The 18,426-nt window shown below is 36.3% G+C and overlaps 1 protein-coding gene across 1 annotated transcript in view; it reads right to left on the bottom strand.

Annotated features, from left to right (window-relative positions):
* The window catches only part of ChT (choline transporter), a 73,821-nt gene that overhangs the window by 33,641 nt on the left and 21,754 nt on the right, over positions 1-18,426 (bottom strand). Inside the window, exons 2-4 of the mRNA XM_090377472.1 lie at positions 2,351-2,458; positions 2,012-2,167; positions 26-174 (exon numbers count right to left, since the gene is read on the bottom strand). Coding sequence (XP_090233598.1) covers positions 26-174; positions 2,012-2,167; positions 2,351-2,458 — 413 coding nt within the window. The remainder of the gene's footprint in view (positions 1-25; positions 175-2,011; positions 2,168-2,350; positions 2,459-18,426) is intronic.

Below are 18,426 nucleotides of genomic sequence, written 5' to 3'. Positions count from 1 at the left end.
GGAAAAGATCTGTTGATATTCTTACCAAGCCAATGAAGATGCAAAACAACTGGATGACATCCGTATAAGCAACAGAATAGAGACCCCCAAATAAGGTGTAGAAGAGAGCAATACAGGCAGACACAATGATGGAAGTGTTGTTGTCCAAGTCTATAATGACGCTCACAGTTGCTCCTAATGGGAAATGTAATGGTAACTTGTATTCTTTAACAAGGTGCGGTATATTTTATTAATTAAAACATCAGTAGTTGCAAAATTCAGAAATGCCTCGACACATTACAATTAGCCCAAATTTTATTCTTCAAACTTTTTTGCCGAAATATTAGTTGATACCAAAATACAGTTACTATTAAAAGACGTCTGAATAATTCAATTGGAGTAGAGCGTGATTAATTCATTATTTTTCTCTGATTACACTCGTCAACAAAACTTTTTTTTTTACATTAAAGTGTAAGCACACTTTTCTAAACCAGTTTTGCGCGCTGATTTCATATATGTAATTATTTTTTTAGACGTATAGTTTTCGTAATACGACTGCCCATAATATCAGTACAAGCTAATTAAGACGATTTCATTACAAAACCCCACAAGATTAGTTACAATTACATTTTTATTACTTTTACAGTTTAAATCCAATACACTTTATATACATAATTCAAGTAACACAATATAGTATTGTAAAAAAAAAAAAGGATATACAATAAAAAATAAATGTACGGCTAATTTCTTTGGAACATTCTGGACCAAAATATGTGTCCAGAATGTTACGATACAACATACATTCGTTCCAGAAATAGTTTCTGCTGTAGTCTCGAGGCGAGAAGTTCGGCTTTATCTTATGGAGAAGGTTAGATCTCTAAGAGCCATCGCAGCTTCGCCTACGATGGCTCTTCGTTGGGCGTGTATTCGGGATTGGATGAAGCACTCATGTCTCCCATTGCACCTTCACTGCATGACATTTAATTTTCTGTGGAATCTAATTCATGATCCATGGAAGTACCGGAATTGGCATACTGTCATTAGGAGGGATTGATCTCATCACTGATTTCAGGTTTCGATAAACAAAAAAAAATGTGCTTGTTCTTTGCTGAGAATTGTTACACGAACATTACAAAAGTAATAATCAGCGTGGTGGTCGTTGGGCTCACCCTATGGGTATGGCAAACGGCTTCGGCTTTTGTTCAACAGTAAACTAATTTATTCGAACAAGATAACATGTGGTACCCACATGTTTACCTAGAGTACAGCCAAGGCATAGCTGGTAAATTTTCCGAATATCCTTCGTGATTATACGCCGTTCTGATTTAGTTAGGAAAGAATCGCGTTGCGCGCACACCTGTATTTGTTTGGGTGATTTTTACGCTTTCCGTAAAAGCTTTAGGCATGTTGATGAATGCGTTTCCGTAATTCACCAGATCTTACCTGAAACAATTTATAATAAAATAATTAAATTATGAAATAACAAGGATATAAGTATATTCAAACAGTTACATGAATATTAATGTATAAACAACAATAGTAATAAATAAATAATTATATTTATTTAGGTTGGCTGCATTGGTACGAGTAGTATAATGTCTCATATTCATGTAACCGGTCTCATTACAAAAACTGAACGTGTTAGAGGGAAAACAGATTTGTAATCAGCCTCCAAAGAACTTATCCAGTCCACATTTTTTTTTCCCGGTGAAAAAAAAAAAACCTGACCTATGTAATTTATGTCTTAAGGCAAAATCCTCCATCTTTTCGAATTGACATAAAATATGCAGAATCTGTTTTACCGACTGCGAGTGGATAACACTCGCAAATAGATTATTTGTTGCGGGATCTACCATCATAGCAGCAATATAAAAACTAATCTTTATCTTTACTTGAATATTTTTAGCGAAAATTTTTAGGCGAGTGAACAAGATTTAAAATGTATTTTCAGTGTACACACCCTAATAGTTTCGATCATTTCTGTGATGTCAGACCAATGCAAGTTCTTAGCGAAGAATTATTGATTGCTTACCTAACGCAGCCAAGATGGCTGCCGACCAAAACACTTCTCCGCACAGGGCGGGGATGAAGAGCAGTCCGCCCATTCTGCTTCCAAATGTCTCTTGGAAGGGATCCAACATTGTCACATAACCTTGCTCTCGCATCTTATTGGCGAAGAAAAGGCCACCTGAAACAAAAGAGATGTTTAAATACAGTGAAGTGGGTAGGGCACTCAGAGATCTACTCCTCCGCCTAAAATGCCCTATTTATAATAATAAAAGACCAAATTTGATTTATTTAATAACAAGTAAATAAGAAAGAAATAATTGTTTTCTATTTTCTACTCCAAGGGAGAGAGAGATTTACTTACCTATAACTAGGCTCATCGCATATCCAAAAGGAGCTTGGCACCACACGATCCCACTATTGTAAATAGCTTCTGCTGTTCCGTTAATATAACCACCTCCTACCCAAGTGGCTGAAAAAGGTTAATTAATTGTTATTATTATAGATACTTAAGTATTTATAATATTCATTTGCTGTATTGTTTATTAATATAAATATTTATTGCATATTAAATATACTGTATATGACATTTTTATTTTACGATATTGCATATCCTAGATTACCCTAAAACCCTGTTCTATTCTCTATTCCGTAGAACAGGTAGAAATTCTGGAAAAGAACTTTTCTATATTTAAAGATAACCTTACTTATAACCTTTCTTGGAACATTCCACAAATATTTGCATAGAAAAAGCTAAGTTCTCTCTCTCTCTCTCTCTCTCTCTCAGGCGTTTTGTTTACATGTTTTTACCTTTTTAGGCTCGTTCGCGCATATATATATGTATATATATATATATATATATATGTATATATATATATATATATATGTATATATATATATATGTATATATATATATATGTATATGTATATATATATATATGTATATATATATATATGTATATATATATATATGTATATATATATATATATATATATATATATATGTATATATATATATATATATATATATGTGTGTGTGTATGTATATAAAGATGAAACATGTAATTTAAACATGAAAAAGAGAAAATGCCAGATCCTCGAGTACATGACACAAAATTCAAAATTGGGAGCGTTTTTCAGATTTTGTTTGTTTTGAGCTAATTGCATTTTTATCACTATTCTTTGTACTCTTTTAGAAGCGTTATTTGAATTAACGGAAGCTCTTAAAACAGAAACGCAGTAACGTTGCACTGTTGTGTGATTCGTGTATAGCACAGTACAGTATAATTGAATACAGTATATACGAGTACGAATTGATTTCATTGCGATATTTTGTATTGATAGAGAAAATGGCGAGCAACTAGCATTTACGTATTTACTTCAAATGTTACTACTAAATTCAGTAGTACATTTTTTATCTTAAGTATTTTTTACTTAATTGTTAATATCTGCTCTCTGGGGGCGATTGGTATTATATACCTCCGCTTTTATTGCAAGTATTATAACGATAATTTATTTTTACACACATGTTTGAAATATTTTCAAAATTATATTTGCACATATATGGATATAATAGAATTTTTTACAAGCGAGGTCAGTAGAGGTTCGAAATTGATCATGCACAAAAAGAAAATAAATAATATTGAAGAAATCTATCCTGCACTGTTTTTTTATTTAGCGCTCGTAATGGTGATAAAATATGATATGAATTATCAAAACTTCAATTGGTTTTTTTACAGTATCTTCCCAGTCGTATTGTGAGAGATTATACACTATTTTAATAATAAAAATAAGGAAATTGTCCCAAATTTTATTTAATGTACTAGAAAGTGAAGTTGATTTTAAGCAGTAATGACTATAAGAAATGAATTTGTGTAGGTCTGATATAATTCCTTCCATTTAATGAAGTTTTCAGGTTTAAAAAATTTACCCGTAATTACTCGCTTCGCTCTTTGATCTTTCTTTATGATTAGGGGAAACATTTGCACATCTTCAGTCTGTGATAAAACCCAGGGATGCTCTCATAACTATAGCAAAGCTTTGCTTACCTCCTTGTTGCTTCTTTTAATATAATTGGATTCCATCGGCCTAGATAGATTCTCTTAAATCTTCAACAACTTCTTTCCGATATTCTTCTCAGTTATGACAAAATTATTTGGCTCTAGTTAGAATTAGATATACTTCGTCACTAAAACGTTCTTCGCGCCTGAATGCCAAAATATTTATTTAGTTAACAACTTGAACAATAGTTATGCCATTCATATCTAATGGACCAGTGTGGTTAATTTCCTTCCTTCGAGATTTCCTTAATTTCCTTCGAGTGTGTTAACATTAAGAAATTTTCGCTACTTTTCTTCTCATTCTTGGCCAAAGACTTCTCATACTCTGCCTTAACTTACCTAACCTCCTTAGTGACTTTATTGCTGGTTAGTTTGTATTTACTGTAGGGTACTGTGTTCCCTGATGATTTTAATTAGTTCCACTCATTTTTATTTCTGCCATTAGCCTCATCAGTTCGTCTGGCAACCACTGAGGTCAAAACCTTGAGCAATATCTCTTTCTTTTTCTGGTATAAAAAGCATAGTAGCTTTTATTATTACTTCCCGGAACACTTCTCATTTAGAATTTGCAGTCGGTAACGTTATCACTTGGTCCCACTGAAAGGAATTTAAAAACTGCCTGGCCATGTAGTCACCTTTGTGAAAGTAAAATTCTTCCTCTTCCTTTACCATTGACAGTAGTTATATCTTTAATTAAATCCCACATCAATACACTGGATATTCTTATTAATGCATGAAGAGTCACTGCTGGTAATCAGATCAAGAGTATTACTTTCTCATGTTGCCTCTCTAATATGCTGGTGTAGAAAACAGTCATCCAATAAATCTGGAAAAGTCCTCTTCTGTGATCACCCGTTTTGCCCTTAAAAGAATAACTGTTCTACATCATTATTAACCTTAGCCCCTGGCAGGTACACCCAAGTCTATTCCATCTATCCTTTTTACACAGTATATTTCCCGTGTCCATGGAAATATAGTCTCCGACAATACCTGCTTCTTATGGGATAGCAGCACTTTCCTAGCTTTGGGATTTAGCTGTATTATCTAATCCACAAGTGTAAACTGAAGTGTTGAGCTGAGCGTTTAATGAGTTCGCTTTAATTCCTTCGAGGACATTATCCCTCTTCTTCATGCTTTCTTATTCTCCTGTCAGACAGCTGAATTTGTGCATAAGCGACTCACTCTCTTTTTTATTGAAAACACACAAAGGAATTCGCTTTGGATGTGTCATTCCCGCTACAGTTTTCTTACTTTTAGTTAGATAAATACACGAAATGTAATTATATGCAACCTTTGATAAACTATAGGCCCGTGTCGTATGTGGCGCACATTGTAAGTTCTGATTCTTAAAACTGTCCTAGCCAAACCCTGAGCCTAAGCATCGCCAAAAATAAAGTGATTTAGTGGTGTCAAGTTAGTTTAACTTGACACCACTAAATCTGAAGGAAACTCCATAAGTTTCCTCCTTTTGTATACATCCTTTTGTACACAATAAAGATTATATATATAACGATACGGAGGCTATAAAGTTAATCGGCGTCTATCTAGTGTTGTTAGCTATGATTTTTGGCCTCCTCACCAAGTATCAGAAATGCTCCTTTGATTTTCACTAATAGTGCAAAGTATAGGCACATAGTTTGGTTTGGGATACTAATTTTTAGGCGCGTTAGTATATATGCTTAATGCGTCTATTATCTTTATTATTTCTATCCATCCGTCCTTCCACACGTATTAACTGGGCTCCTAGTAGATGGATTTTCATGGATTTGTATATTTCAGCTTTTAAAAGCTTTGTCGAGCCATCCCAAATTTCATTAAAATCGAACCAACAGAAATCCTTCAATTGTTCTTTCTTTTTTTCCGTCCTGATATGACTCGACTTCCATGGACGGATGAAATTTTATGATTCGCTCTGTCGAAACGATTCGTCAAGCCTTCCAAACTGCATTAAAATCAGACCAATAGAAACTAGCAGTTATTTTTTTTTCCCACATATCTAATAGACTATCCATATAGCGTATATTGTAGCTGAAGCATTGGATATTATTTTTGTTGCCTTGCGCTGGTTGGAGGAATGATTAGCAATGTGGCGGATGCGGAGAAACGAAATTTTCTCGGTTCGTGCGTAAAGGTACTTGCTTTTTTCTCGTTTTTTTTTTTAAATTAGTAATAAGTCATGAATTATTACTATTTGCTAACACTCCTCTAATGTAAAGCATCGCATACATTAACTTACTTGTTTAGTATCTCCTGACGACCTGAAGCTTCCCGTTCAGTGAGATGCTGAAGAATCAGCCCCTGAGATATATCAGGAGATTATACAGATCGTTCCTAAACTTGGCAGTATACATTCACACCTTTCATTAATGCATAATAAAACACAAAGTTGGGTTTGCTACATTAATAAGTCAGTTTAGGAAACCAGAATCTCGTAGAAACAGATTGCTGGAGTATCAACAAAAAGAGAAATCAAAGACACCAAGAGCATGAGTAAAAACTATAAACTCTAAACTAATAAGCAACCTTATACAAAATATGCAGAACATAGCCAATAAAACGCATTCCCTACAGACACTAGTAATTTCGCAGGAACATGAAAGAATAGGATAGAAAGAAACATGACGGTTTGAGGACATTGCCTTCGCGAGTAGCATAGTGGTTATAATGGCCACTCTGCTAGTCGTAGTTTCAAAGAGGCAAATCGATCATAGAACGCTCGCAATTTACAGACATAATACATATATACTGTGCGATATGGTCTAAATCGCTGATACACCTGAAATCTAACAACGGTGTTTTGTTTTTCTCCATTTTTGCATTCACAGAAATGCAGTTATGTGTCAATTATAGCACGGATTTTATTAAGGAGAAACTTGTCTGACTAATCTGATTAGTTACTATGATACAGTAACAAACGCAAAAAAAATTTTGACATATGAGGGTTAAAACAGGAAGTTGTATACTTAGATTTCAGTTGTTGTAGTAGGGTTTTAGGAGCATCAGCGACTAAGGCCGTATTGCTCCATGTATACCGTCTGTAAATTGCGTGTGTATTCTGTGGTCGGTTTTCTGTACAAAAAACCCATGCTACTCTCGCCTAACTCAGCTATGGTGTGAGAAAGGCTCATAAAAATTAAAATTCTTCACGTCATCGATGGGACTCGAACTCGGGTCTTTTCCACCCGGTGTGGGTAGGACAGCGATTCCACCAACTGTGTTATCCACGTGGGCTTAGATTTCAGTAACTTTTTTGATACTGTTTCACATGAAAGACACAGATTGGAGCCATATGTGGCATTAGGGGAAAATTACTTCCACTATTTAAGTGGCAGCAGAGAGTGGCTAGTAATGGGCATTGTTCCTCTTGGAGCAATGTTGTCAGTGGAGCCCTTTATTGTTTAGTGCTAGATCTTCCCTGTTGTTTTGAATATTTATAACCATACAATATCTGGTTTAATGTACAAGTTTTCTAACAGGGTGTTAATGATAAGAATCGGGATATTTTATTGCAACAGGCCTTAGAGAAATTAGACGGATGGTCCGAGAATGGTGATTGAGGTTTAAATTGATAAATTCAAGGTACTGTATATCGTTAGTAATAATCCTAGAATAACATACTAGTTGGGTGGCACCTCACTCAAGGTAGTAGGAGAACGAAAAAGAATAAGAGTATGTGTACAGTCCACCTGAAGTTCTCTGAACATTGTAGTCAGGCTGCTAGGGTAGTTCACGGTGGTTCTGTCAATAATATACAGGAATTTTTACAGCAAAGACAAGGAAATGATTAACCCGTTGTATAAGTCAGTGGAAGGCCCCCGTAGCCGAGTGGTCATGAGCAGGAGTGCAGTAGCACACGCTCTTTGAGTAGACCGGGGTTCAAGCCCCTGACTGCTAAATACGGTCGATCTGCCACCTCGCACTGGACCAGCGTGGCAGATTATGGTACATTTTCCCCTCAGCATGAGTTGTTGAGGAGGCTTCCATCCTTCAGTGGGTTGATAATGGCTGCAGTTTACCTTTTATAAGTCAGTGGTTCCGCTGCACCTCGAGCAGTGCATACGGGTTCGGAAGCCTCATTTTATAAAGGATATACAGTAGATCTGTTTGAACATGTGAGAGAAGAGAGAAACGATGATTTCAGGGACACAAAAGTTCATTCATACCAAGAAAGACTTCAGTTCTGCAAATTGCAGCGTCTGGAAACTAGGGATCGTCGAGTAGACCTGTTTGAAGTGTTTAAGGCTTTAAATAGATCAAATAAACTAAATGCTGATGGCATCCTTACTCGTTTCTGATGACACACGTAAGGGAACACAAATTTAAACTGGAAAAGAAAGCTGGTTATAGGATAGATGTCTGCAAATAGATAAATGTTAGTGGACGTGTACGGATGAGGTGAATTATTTTTTTTCTGATACTGTATAAACTTGCTTCCTTGCATCATTTGCCACTACTAATATTTATTATAGATCCCATTTCAAACATTATTTAAGCAGTAAGAGAACAGAGTCCAAGAGAAAAAAAAGATCTTTAGTTTTCTCTTTGGATCCATCGTGTTTGTTATTTATAACAATGAACTTTCCAAATAAATAAAGGGATTTTTCCATTAAGTTAGTGAACTACGTAGACACTCTTAAACTTCTGAAATTACATATTATCATTAGGATTCTGTTGAACTAAGTTGTGCATGATCAGAATGGGTAAAATGTCTCCTATTCAATACACAAATATGCTTACTGATGTTCTTTTGTTGCGCATGTAAAGATGAAAGTTTTTAGTATGTCAGGAATAATATATCAGTTGCAAGATATACTAAAAGAGAGACATCTATCTTCATGATAGGAGTTCAGGTCACTTTAAAACACAAAGATAATTAAACCAACAAAAAAGCACATGTTTATAATGCTTCTTTTCATAACTTTTCTTTTCCTATTTTGTTGTTGTCTTTCCAATCAGTGAACACAAGTTGCTCATGGTCTCCCTCTTTCATATAAAAAGAATTACAAAGTTAAAAAAAAAGTTAAAAAGAATACAAAAAATTATCTACGTTATAAAAACGTTTTCTAAGTAGAAGACAACTTTAATCGATAAAATACGTTGAATGGTGTAGATAACATTATGGAATTTGCTGACACATCGAAAAATTGCGGATTTAAGATTTATGAAGAAATTAGTTTCTGGTAACGCTGATTCACCCTTTCTTCTAAACGAACTAAATTTCTCCCCGTATCTTTGTTCCCTTGCATCAGATTTTTAATTTTATTTCGAAATTAATTGTAAATCTGGGGAGGAGCGAGAAGTGGGGGACGAGAGCTGTGGCGATATAGCAGTTACAATTAATACACCGTATACGTTGCTGTATAAGGGTATTGAAACCAAGAGTTACTTATTACCTCTCCCCGGTGAAATATTAACATTTTGCACACAATATAGTTTAACCTCGATTTTCCGATCTGGAAAGGAGGGGAGGAGTCAGGATTATATAGAAGTCCGGAATATATGCTTAATTCTTTAAATTTAGGTTTAGCAAGTTCTATTTACTCACTGAAAATACTTTTTTCATTCTGCTGATTAGCAAAAAAGAAAAAAATAATAAATAATTATAACGAAAAGTGTCAAATGGCGTTATTTTATCCATGTGGAATACAGTAATGTCACTTTTCGGAAATATGCCGAAATGAGAAAACTGGATTATCTAAGTAGAAGATAATTCATTTCAATCTGTATCCAAACATATTACTTGAGGCTGCCCAAAGGTCTATGTTTGGGCCCCTTATGTGGTAAAAGATAAAATCCACTGCATGAGGAATCCTCCTCGACGATTCATGTTGAGGGATATGGGCCATAATCTGCCACTCTGGTTCAACGCGGGTTGGCAGATCGACCGTATTTAGCACTCAGGAGCTTGAACCCCGGTCTACTCAAAGAGCGTGTGCTGCTGTACTCCTGCTCATAACCACTCGGCTACGGAGGCCTTCTTCCTGGTATGGAACTTATTCCTAAATGATTGGCTTCTCCTTAATGATGACCTAACAAATATAAATACAATAGCTTACGCCGATGACTTATCCATGTCCACGGAAATTGCAGAAGGGATTTAAAAGTGACTGGGCCACTAAAAATAAGCTCACAGTTTCAGTGACAAAAACAAAAATGAAGGTCTTTAAGGGAAGACTAAATTATGCTAGGCCTCCAGTGATAAAATATCAGGGAAATTCACTTCCTTTAGTACACACACACACACACTGGTTTTCTCCTGGATGACCGTCTAGCCTTCTCTTCACCATTAAAGCATCTCTCTCTAAAAAGAATAAGAACTTTACAGCAATGCTCTTCAGAATTTATAGGAACGAATGGAGACTAAAATATAATACTCTCCGTATCTTGTATCGTACTGTCTTTATCTCAATTCTGTCATCTGCCTCCTGTATTTGGTTCCAAAGGGCCACCCTTCTGACTGTAAAATTCCAACTGGAAACTATACAAAGACCTTTTCTCTTGACATTGCTACGAACATGCCGTACAGTTTCCACACCGGCGCTACAAGCTATCGCAGGCACTTTACCCGTTGATCTTCATGTTATTTATAAAGGTCTCTGCTATTATATTAGGAAAGGGATACACCCATTATCTTCCTAAATATTACTGTCGATCCGGCTGCTGACTCAAAGTCTTCTGTTTTGCCATGTGTCTTCCAATTTCGTTTTGGTTGTCTAACTGAAATATTATACAACGGCTATAAGGCTTTGCCTGCAATGACTAGACTGCTGATTGCAATCCCCTGCCTAGGCAGTATAACGACTACTGAATAAATCTGTATGCTCCGTATCTCACTTTCTCTTTTCAGTATTCCTGATGGCCTTTTTTTTCCCTTAAAGGTATTTTCAACATTCATTTATTTTATTTTTTTGTCAATTTAATTTTTTAATAATTTGTATGTACTTATTACTTTTATTTATTTACTTCTTTTTTTTTTTTTTGCCAGTACCACCGGGTTTGGGTTCCCAGTGGTACAGGATCTATTGAATCCACTGGAATTGATTTTTCCTTCAGTGGATGCAGGATTCTTACCTATCTGTGGAAAACAGCGTCGATTGAAGTACCGATCTTTATAGTTGAAGCGACATATGCAGCTGTTAGCTACTAAGGAGCAGCCATCCTGGTAATCGATGCTCCTTAGTAGCCAGGAACAAGCGACACAGTTCAGCCATAACACCATACTCGTATCTGGCATTTTACAGAGTTGTGTATTCATCACAGTGTACCATGGAGGAGTTGAACTAACGTTTAGGTGCCGCCGTACATAAGACAACATATGTCCAGTTCATTTCTATTAAATTATACAGAGGGGTATGTCCTCTTGAGCCTTTATTCACTATCATAATCAGCACAGAGGCAGCATTGCACAATTTCAGTTTTCTCCAGAAGTTCTGTACAACAAAATTCGTGAAACTAGTAATTGCTTCTACCTGCAGCTTTGTCACCACAAAATTGATGTTTGATGTTGCTAAAAATACAGTTTTGATATACAGTTTTACACTAAAATTATCACGCTAGAATGTCGTATTGAACTTCCTGCATTCCCTTAATTCTTCCTATGAGAATTCTATCCGCTTGAAGAAAAAGAATAAGAAATTGAATAAGAAAATAGAAAAAAAGTATCATTTCTTCAGTTACCTTTGACACCACATTTGGATTAGCTCTTGAGAGCTAAAAACAATAAAATACATTTATTTCATATCTGACTGGTTTGTATATAATACGAATTCATTGGTTTGTATATAATACGAATCTGTAATTTAGCAAATTTTTAAATTTAGTATGCATACTAAGTGAAGGAAACCTGTTGACTGCGAGAAAGGAGGTTCTGAAACAGTGGAAAGAGCATTTTGAGAGCATCTTGACAGGAAGTAAAACTGAAACAAAACAGCTATTGTACTATACAGTAGAACCATGCATTACATGTTTCTTTGTTTGTTTGTTATTTGGTTTTTAGGAGCATTAGCAACTAAGGCCATATTGCTCCGGGATATGCGGTGGTCATTACCTGACCTTTCCGCATCCTCCGTATTTGGTGGTGACGGCATTACATGTGACAAGATTGAAGATGAATGGACTTGCATAAAGGAAGCAATTCTGGGTGCAGCACACGTAACCTTGGGTGAGACCTCAAGACCGAGAAATGAGGAATGGTACGATGAAGAGTACCGAGAAGCAAAAAAAGTTATGATAAAAAAGTTATTAGGGTCGCCCATAAATGATCACATATACCCGGTTATGTAAATTGCGTGTGTTTTCTGGTCGATTTGCCTGTTTTGCTGAACGAAAAAAACCCCAGTTTCTGGGGAAAAATAAAACTTTGTTATCTACGCCTGAGACCGACTAACTCAACCACGGAGTGAAAAAAACCATTACAGTTTCTCGCGTCATCGACGGGATTCGAACCCGATGTGTGGAGGATGGTGACGATACCACTGTGCTACTCGCTTAGACAGTGCCGAGAAGCAGTAGAATTGAAGAGACAAGCCAGGGTGAAATGTTTGCAGCGGAATAGCAGAGCGAATAACGGATCGCCACAGCTAGGATATGTAGAAAGAAAAAGAGAGACGCTTTGAGGAGGAAGGTCGACGATATGGTGGATCATTACAACAGGAAGGAAAGTTGAAAGTTTCATAAGAAGATTAAAAAAAGTACACAGGAATTCCGATAAAAAGTTACTGCATGTAGAGATAGTGAAGGAAACCTACTGAGTGAGAGAAACGAGATTCTGAAATGGTGGAAAGAGTATTTTGAGAGCATCTTGACAGGAGGTAAGACTGAAACGAAACATCTATTGTACTATACACTAGAACCGTGCATTGAAAACCCTACCTTCGAAGAAATTCGAAAAGTTATTAAGTACTTAAAGAATTTAAAAGCACTGGGAGCTGATGGAATAACGGCAGAGTTGCTTAAGAAAGGTGAAGTGACACTATGGAGAAGAATACATAATCTGATACTATTAATATGATCTGAGGAAAAAACCCTGGATGAATGGACACTTGGAATCATACAGCCAATTCACAAGAAGGGTGATAAACTGCTTTGTTCTAACTATAGAGTTATTATATTACTGAGCGTTACTTACAAGGTTTTATCGGTTATTTACAAAGTTATTTACGACAGACTGGCAGCATATTCAGAGAAAATCATTGGAAAATATCAGTGTGGTTTCAGACCCAATCGCTCAGTTGACCAGATTTTCATCTTGAGAGGCAGATACAGGAAAAAGCATTTAAGCAAAATACACTTATTTAACCTTTTTGTAGATTTCAAACAAGCTTTTGATTGTCTCATTAGATAGGAAATGATAAATGATCTTTTTGGCATACCTGCAAAAATTGTTAGGCTCATAAAAGCAAGTCTGGCTGGCTCTAAAGCAGTGGTGAGAATTGACCCCTTTGACATTAACACTGGTGTTAGACAAGGCAATGCACTCTACTGTGTTATTTAACTTGGTTTTGGAGGCGGCTGTTAGAAAATTAGAAGTGACTGGACAGATAGGCACAAAACAAATGCAGGTCAGTGCATATGCTTATGATGTCGCTATTGTGTAAAGGAGCACTGGTGGAAACAGAGGCCAGGCTGCATAGTGAAGCACAAAGAAGAGGACTCAGGATAAATGAAGCGAAGACAAAATATATGGAAGTCTGGAGAACAGTAGATAACATGGAAAATTTAAGAACCAGCGGCTTCTCGTTTGAGCATGTTCGGAATTTTGCGTACCTAGGTTCGCAGATAAACCAGTCCAACTCTTATTACTAATGAAATTAAGTCCCGTATTCTGAGTGTAAACATGTTTCTATGCACATGAAAACCTAATGACGTCCAGAGTATTCAACAGACATTTAAAATTCAGAATATACAAAAGCCAAATTAGACAAATTGTGACATACGGTTGTGAAGCTTAGCTATTAACGAGTAAAGATGAATAGTTGTTGAGTGTTTGAGCGTAGAATTTTACGAAAGTTTTTGGGCCCGTACAAGATGTTGAAGGCGCCTCCGTAGCCAGGTGGGAAGGAGCAGCAGTGCGTAGCACACGCTTCTTGATTAGACCGGGGTTCGAGCCCGTCACCACCAAATACGGAGGATGCGGAAAGGTCAGGGAATGACCACCGCATATCCCGGAGCAATATGGCCTTAGTTGCTAATGCTCCTAAAAACCAAATAACTAACTAACTAACTAACAAGATGTTGATGGATACTGGAGGATCAGAATGAACCATGAACTTGACGATCTTATTCAGGGTGCGGACATCGTCAGATTTGTGAAGAGACAGACTTGCCTGATTGGGACGTGTTATGAGAATGGATGACAGCAGAACAACTAAGAGTATAATGAAATGGAAACCTACCTGGAGGAAGGCAAGAGGAAGACTGCGGAAAAGATGGATGGATGATGATGTAGAAGAGGACTTAAAGACCATGAGAATAAGAAGTTGGAGAAGTTTGACTTCTGGGAGGGCATATTGGTGGAGCATCGTCGAGAAGGCTAAGACTCACTCTGGGTTATAACGCCAGAAGAAGAAATATGTATGAAACGCATTTTAAATTAGAAAATGTGGATGGCGTTATTGTATCCATTGAACGTGGCATTATTGCATCCAACTCTGTTATCACACAAAATGTTCGTATTACTGCAAAAAGGTCCGGTTCAGAAGTTTCATTGCTGTACCGAAGAAGTGTATTATGCGTTTAGTAGGATTGAGGGGGAAAGGCACGTGGTGCACTTTACGGCAAAATAAGTACAGAACAATAAGTATATTGCACAGTTTTTATATTAAACAAATACATTACCAGTCATTTGCATCAGAATCAGGTTTTTGCTGTGGTGGTTATGGTGTTTTCAGTGACGATTGATGCCCTTCTTATAACATTCCACCGATGTAGATCTTGAAGAAGCAGTACGTTTTAAGAAGATATGAATTTTAAGTTGAGTGTATCCTTTCGTGTAATTTCCATCAAAATTCTCAAGCTGTCATAAGGCTGAATATCATGATCAGCATTTAGATAAATGAATTTAATACAGTACTTAAGGAAAGGATAGATGAAAATTTTCTACGTTCTGGTGCATATATTTAGTATCACTCCTCTCTCTCTTCTTCCTCCAAAGCAACAATAGTAATTTTTTTTTTCGTTTTGCTATTTTTAACTTTGCACAACGTGATAACCCAGATCTTCAACTGTTCCACTCTTTTTCTCTGATAATATTAGTCTTGTCTGCATCTATCACCCCCTCACGACCATAGTCCAGTGGGACTTTGGTCGTGAGTTCAGTGTGCTGGTAAATAATTACGCACACAACATTATACCCCAAAATACGAAATATGGTAAAAATTCTTATTCTTATACTATATCACTACAGGCAGACTTCTCTGTCTGTAGTGATATATATAACAGCAGATTTATTAATTTTATTAAAGAAGTGCTTGTTCCAGCCAGCTATATCTCCTTCCTTTTGAACTTCCTTTTCCCGGGATTCCTGAAAAGACGTTTCAGGAATCCCGGGAAAAGAATTAGTGTACCCCTCCTCCCTGCAGTCAAATGCTACACCCCTGTGCACTACAGATTTTAAAAGTCTAGATTACAAATTAGCAGTTCACAGTTACAGTGTGAAGTGAAGGCAGTTCTGATAAACAAAGTATCAAACAAAGGCAGTTCTGCTGCAAGTAGAATTGTCACATTGACTGGGACTTGTAAATACTACCCACTCCAATATACTTAGATTAAAGATCCTCCTCAGTGTAAAGATTGTAGTATTCTCAAAACAGTTGCACTCCTTCTACTGAATTGCACATTTTTAATTCCACGTAAAGTTGCTTTTTTTTTTCCAGTCTTTTCGGAAAAGATGTGCTACTGATATTTCTGGGTTTTATAGCTCAACAAAACCTACTCACAGAAAAGACGTTTCCCACTTGCGTTTTTAATAAATTAGTGCCAATCTTTATTGAATATATACATATAGCAATCTAAACCCTCACGGCTTTAAGGCTAAGGATATTCCAGAGAGGTTCCAAGATTAGATTACGTGATATTTATTGAAAATGTAAATAAGAGTAAATAATTATAAGAAATCAATAAATAGTAATTAATAAGCAATAAATTACCATTACTGTCTCTAGTCAAATAGGCAGAAAACATTTTTATAAAATTCATGGAACTAGTCCTTGCTTCTACATCCAGCATTATCGCTATGAAACTTTTGCTTGATGTTCAGTTTCACACCAGAATTATCTAGAATGCCATTTTCAACTTCCTGCATTCCCTTGATTCTTTCTATGAAAATTCTACCTCTTTCATAAAGTATTAAAAAATAATTTTTCTTCTTTATAGAAAGAAGAAAGGGTATTCTTCCCATTTACCTTTAGAAGAAAACTTCATGCTTTAAAATCAATTATTGTTCTCTAAATAATGAATACCACCACCAGAAGACTAAATGGTTAATAGCGGACCTTACTCAACCAAGGTCTGGTGTCATATGTTTGGTGCCTTAGTCGGTGATGCGCCATTAAACTCCCAATGAATAAACCAACCATCCTCTATAATTGCATAATCTGCGCGGGTAGTAGCACAGTGGTATCGTCACTGTCATCCCCGCACCGGGTGGAAAAGGCCCGGGTTCGAATCTCGTCGATGAAGCGACGAACTTTAATGGGGTTTTTTCACTCCGTGGCCGAGTTAGTCAGGCTCAGGCGTAGATAGGAAGTTTTTTCCCCCTCAGAAACTGGAGTTTTTTCTTCCAGTAAAACAGGGAAATCGACCAGAGAACACACGCACTTTACAGACTAAATACATATATGGGTATATGGGAGAAGTTCTGGGTGACCATAAAATGTCTTTTTTTTTTTTGTATAATTGCATAGGCAAAAAAATGGCATTTGGGATATTGCAATATGGTGCTGTTTCTTGTATTCTGTCTCTCTACCTTGTGAACTCCTCTGACCGTGTGGTCGTCCCGGACTATAAACAGAAAATTCATTCATTTGTTGATGAATGCAAGATGGATGTATTTTGATAGTAGTGAATCGAGAAGAGAATATCTGATAATGAAAAAAAAAAAAAAAAAAAAGACTTTGGAGTAATTCTATAGTCCGACATCTGAAACGAAGTTCTCTGAACACTGCCGGTAAATTGTAGTAAGTGGAAATCAGTATTTCGCGGAGACCTGTGATGTTTAATGTTTTAAAAGGGTTGAATATACTAAAGGTTAATGGCATCTCAGAGGACACACCCTTCCTTTTTCAATTTAAGAAAATTTCAATTGAAAAAAAAAAAAAAAAAAAAGAAGGTTGCAGAACAGATGAGGAAATTTTCCATCAGACAGAGAAACTGATCACTGGAAAAACTTCTAGTGTTTTAGAAGTAGGTGATTTCAATAAATTTAAAATAAGTATGTCTTCTTTTTTGGTGTGCTGTATAGGCTTGCTTTCTTTCGCCATTTTGCTAATACTAATGCTTACGAATTACTTCCTGAAATACTAAAAAAAAAAAAAAAAAAAAAACCGCCCGCGTTGAGGATCGCTTAACGTAGGAATGCAAATATTTGGAGAACATTTAATTTAACTTGCTTGTGGACATCACCTACTGATAATTCAGTAACTGGATTATTGAGTTATCGAAAAAGGTACGTCAGGGCGTAAATAGTCCTGTCTGCTCAAGAAACATTTACAAAATTTCACGTGATGGCAGAGTGAAGTGAGTCTGTGTAATAGCACTCCTTAACGGAGGGCGCATAGGAGATTGGGCTAACTTCTCAACATAAAATTTGGTTCAAAAGTGCCTAAGAATATAGAATAATATAAATATATCATGAAATTTTGGAAATGATGACAGACAGCTGCTGTTTAAAATATGTAGCAGTTTTTCTATATTCAGAAAAAACTGGAGGATATGGAATTGAGAGTAAAAATCGCGGAGCGAACAGAACATACACTGAAAATTTAGTGTCGATCTGATTTTTCCTTAGCTCGAGTATTCGAACATACTTTCATTTACACTACTCTCCAAAAGAGGATTCGGACGCACGTCGGTTTCACACTGACGTCACCAGCGAACCATAGGTAGCATCTGGTGTAGTTCCACCTGCAGAACAGTGACCAGTTGAGCTACCAGTGTGGAACGTGTTCCATTTCATCTCATATGTTCTGTAGGGTTCAAACCGGACTCTGCGCCTGCAATTCCAACATTTTCACATTCATGTCTATGAACCATACTCGAACAACACTGGCGTTATATTTATGTGGCATTATCTTGTTGAAACAAACACGCATCAATACCAAAAAAAAAACTTCCACATCGTAGGGAGCATGGAATTGTCCAAAATGTTAAGGTAGGCGTCCGT

This window comes from Mastigoproctus giganteus, chromosome 7 (genome assembly GCF_048544385.1).
Source record: "Mastigoproctus giganteus isolate SK-2022 chromosome 7, ASM4854438v1, whole genome shotgun sequence".
NCBI classification, from domain to species: domain Eukaryota; kingdom Metazoa; phylum Arthropoda; class Arachnida; order Uropygi; family Thelyphonidae; genus Mastigoproctus; species Mastigoproctus giganteus.
This window is presented reverse-complemented; position numbering and strand designations above follow the sequence as displayed.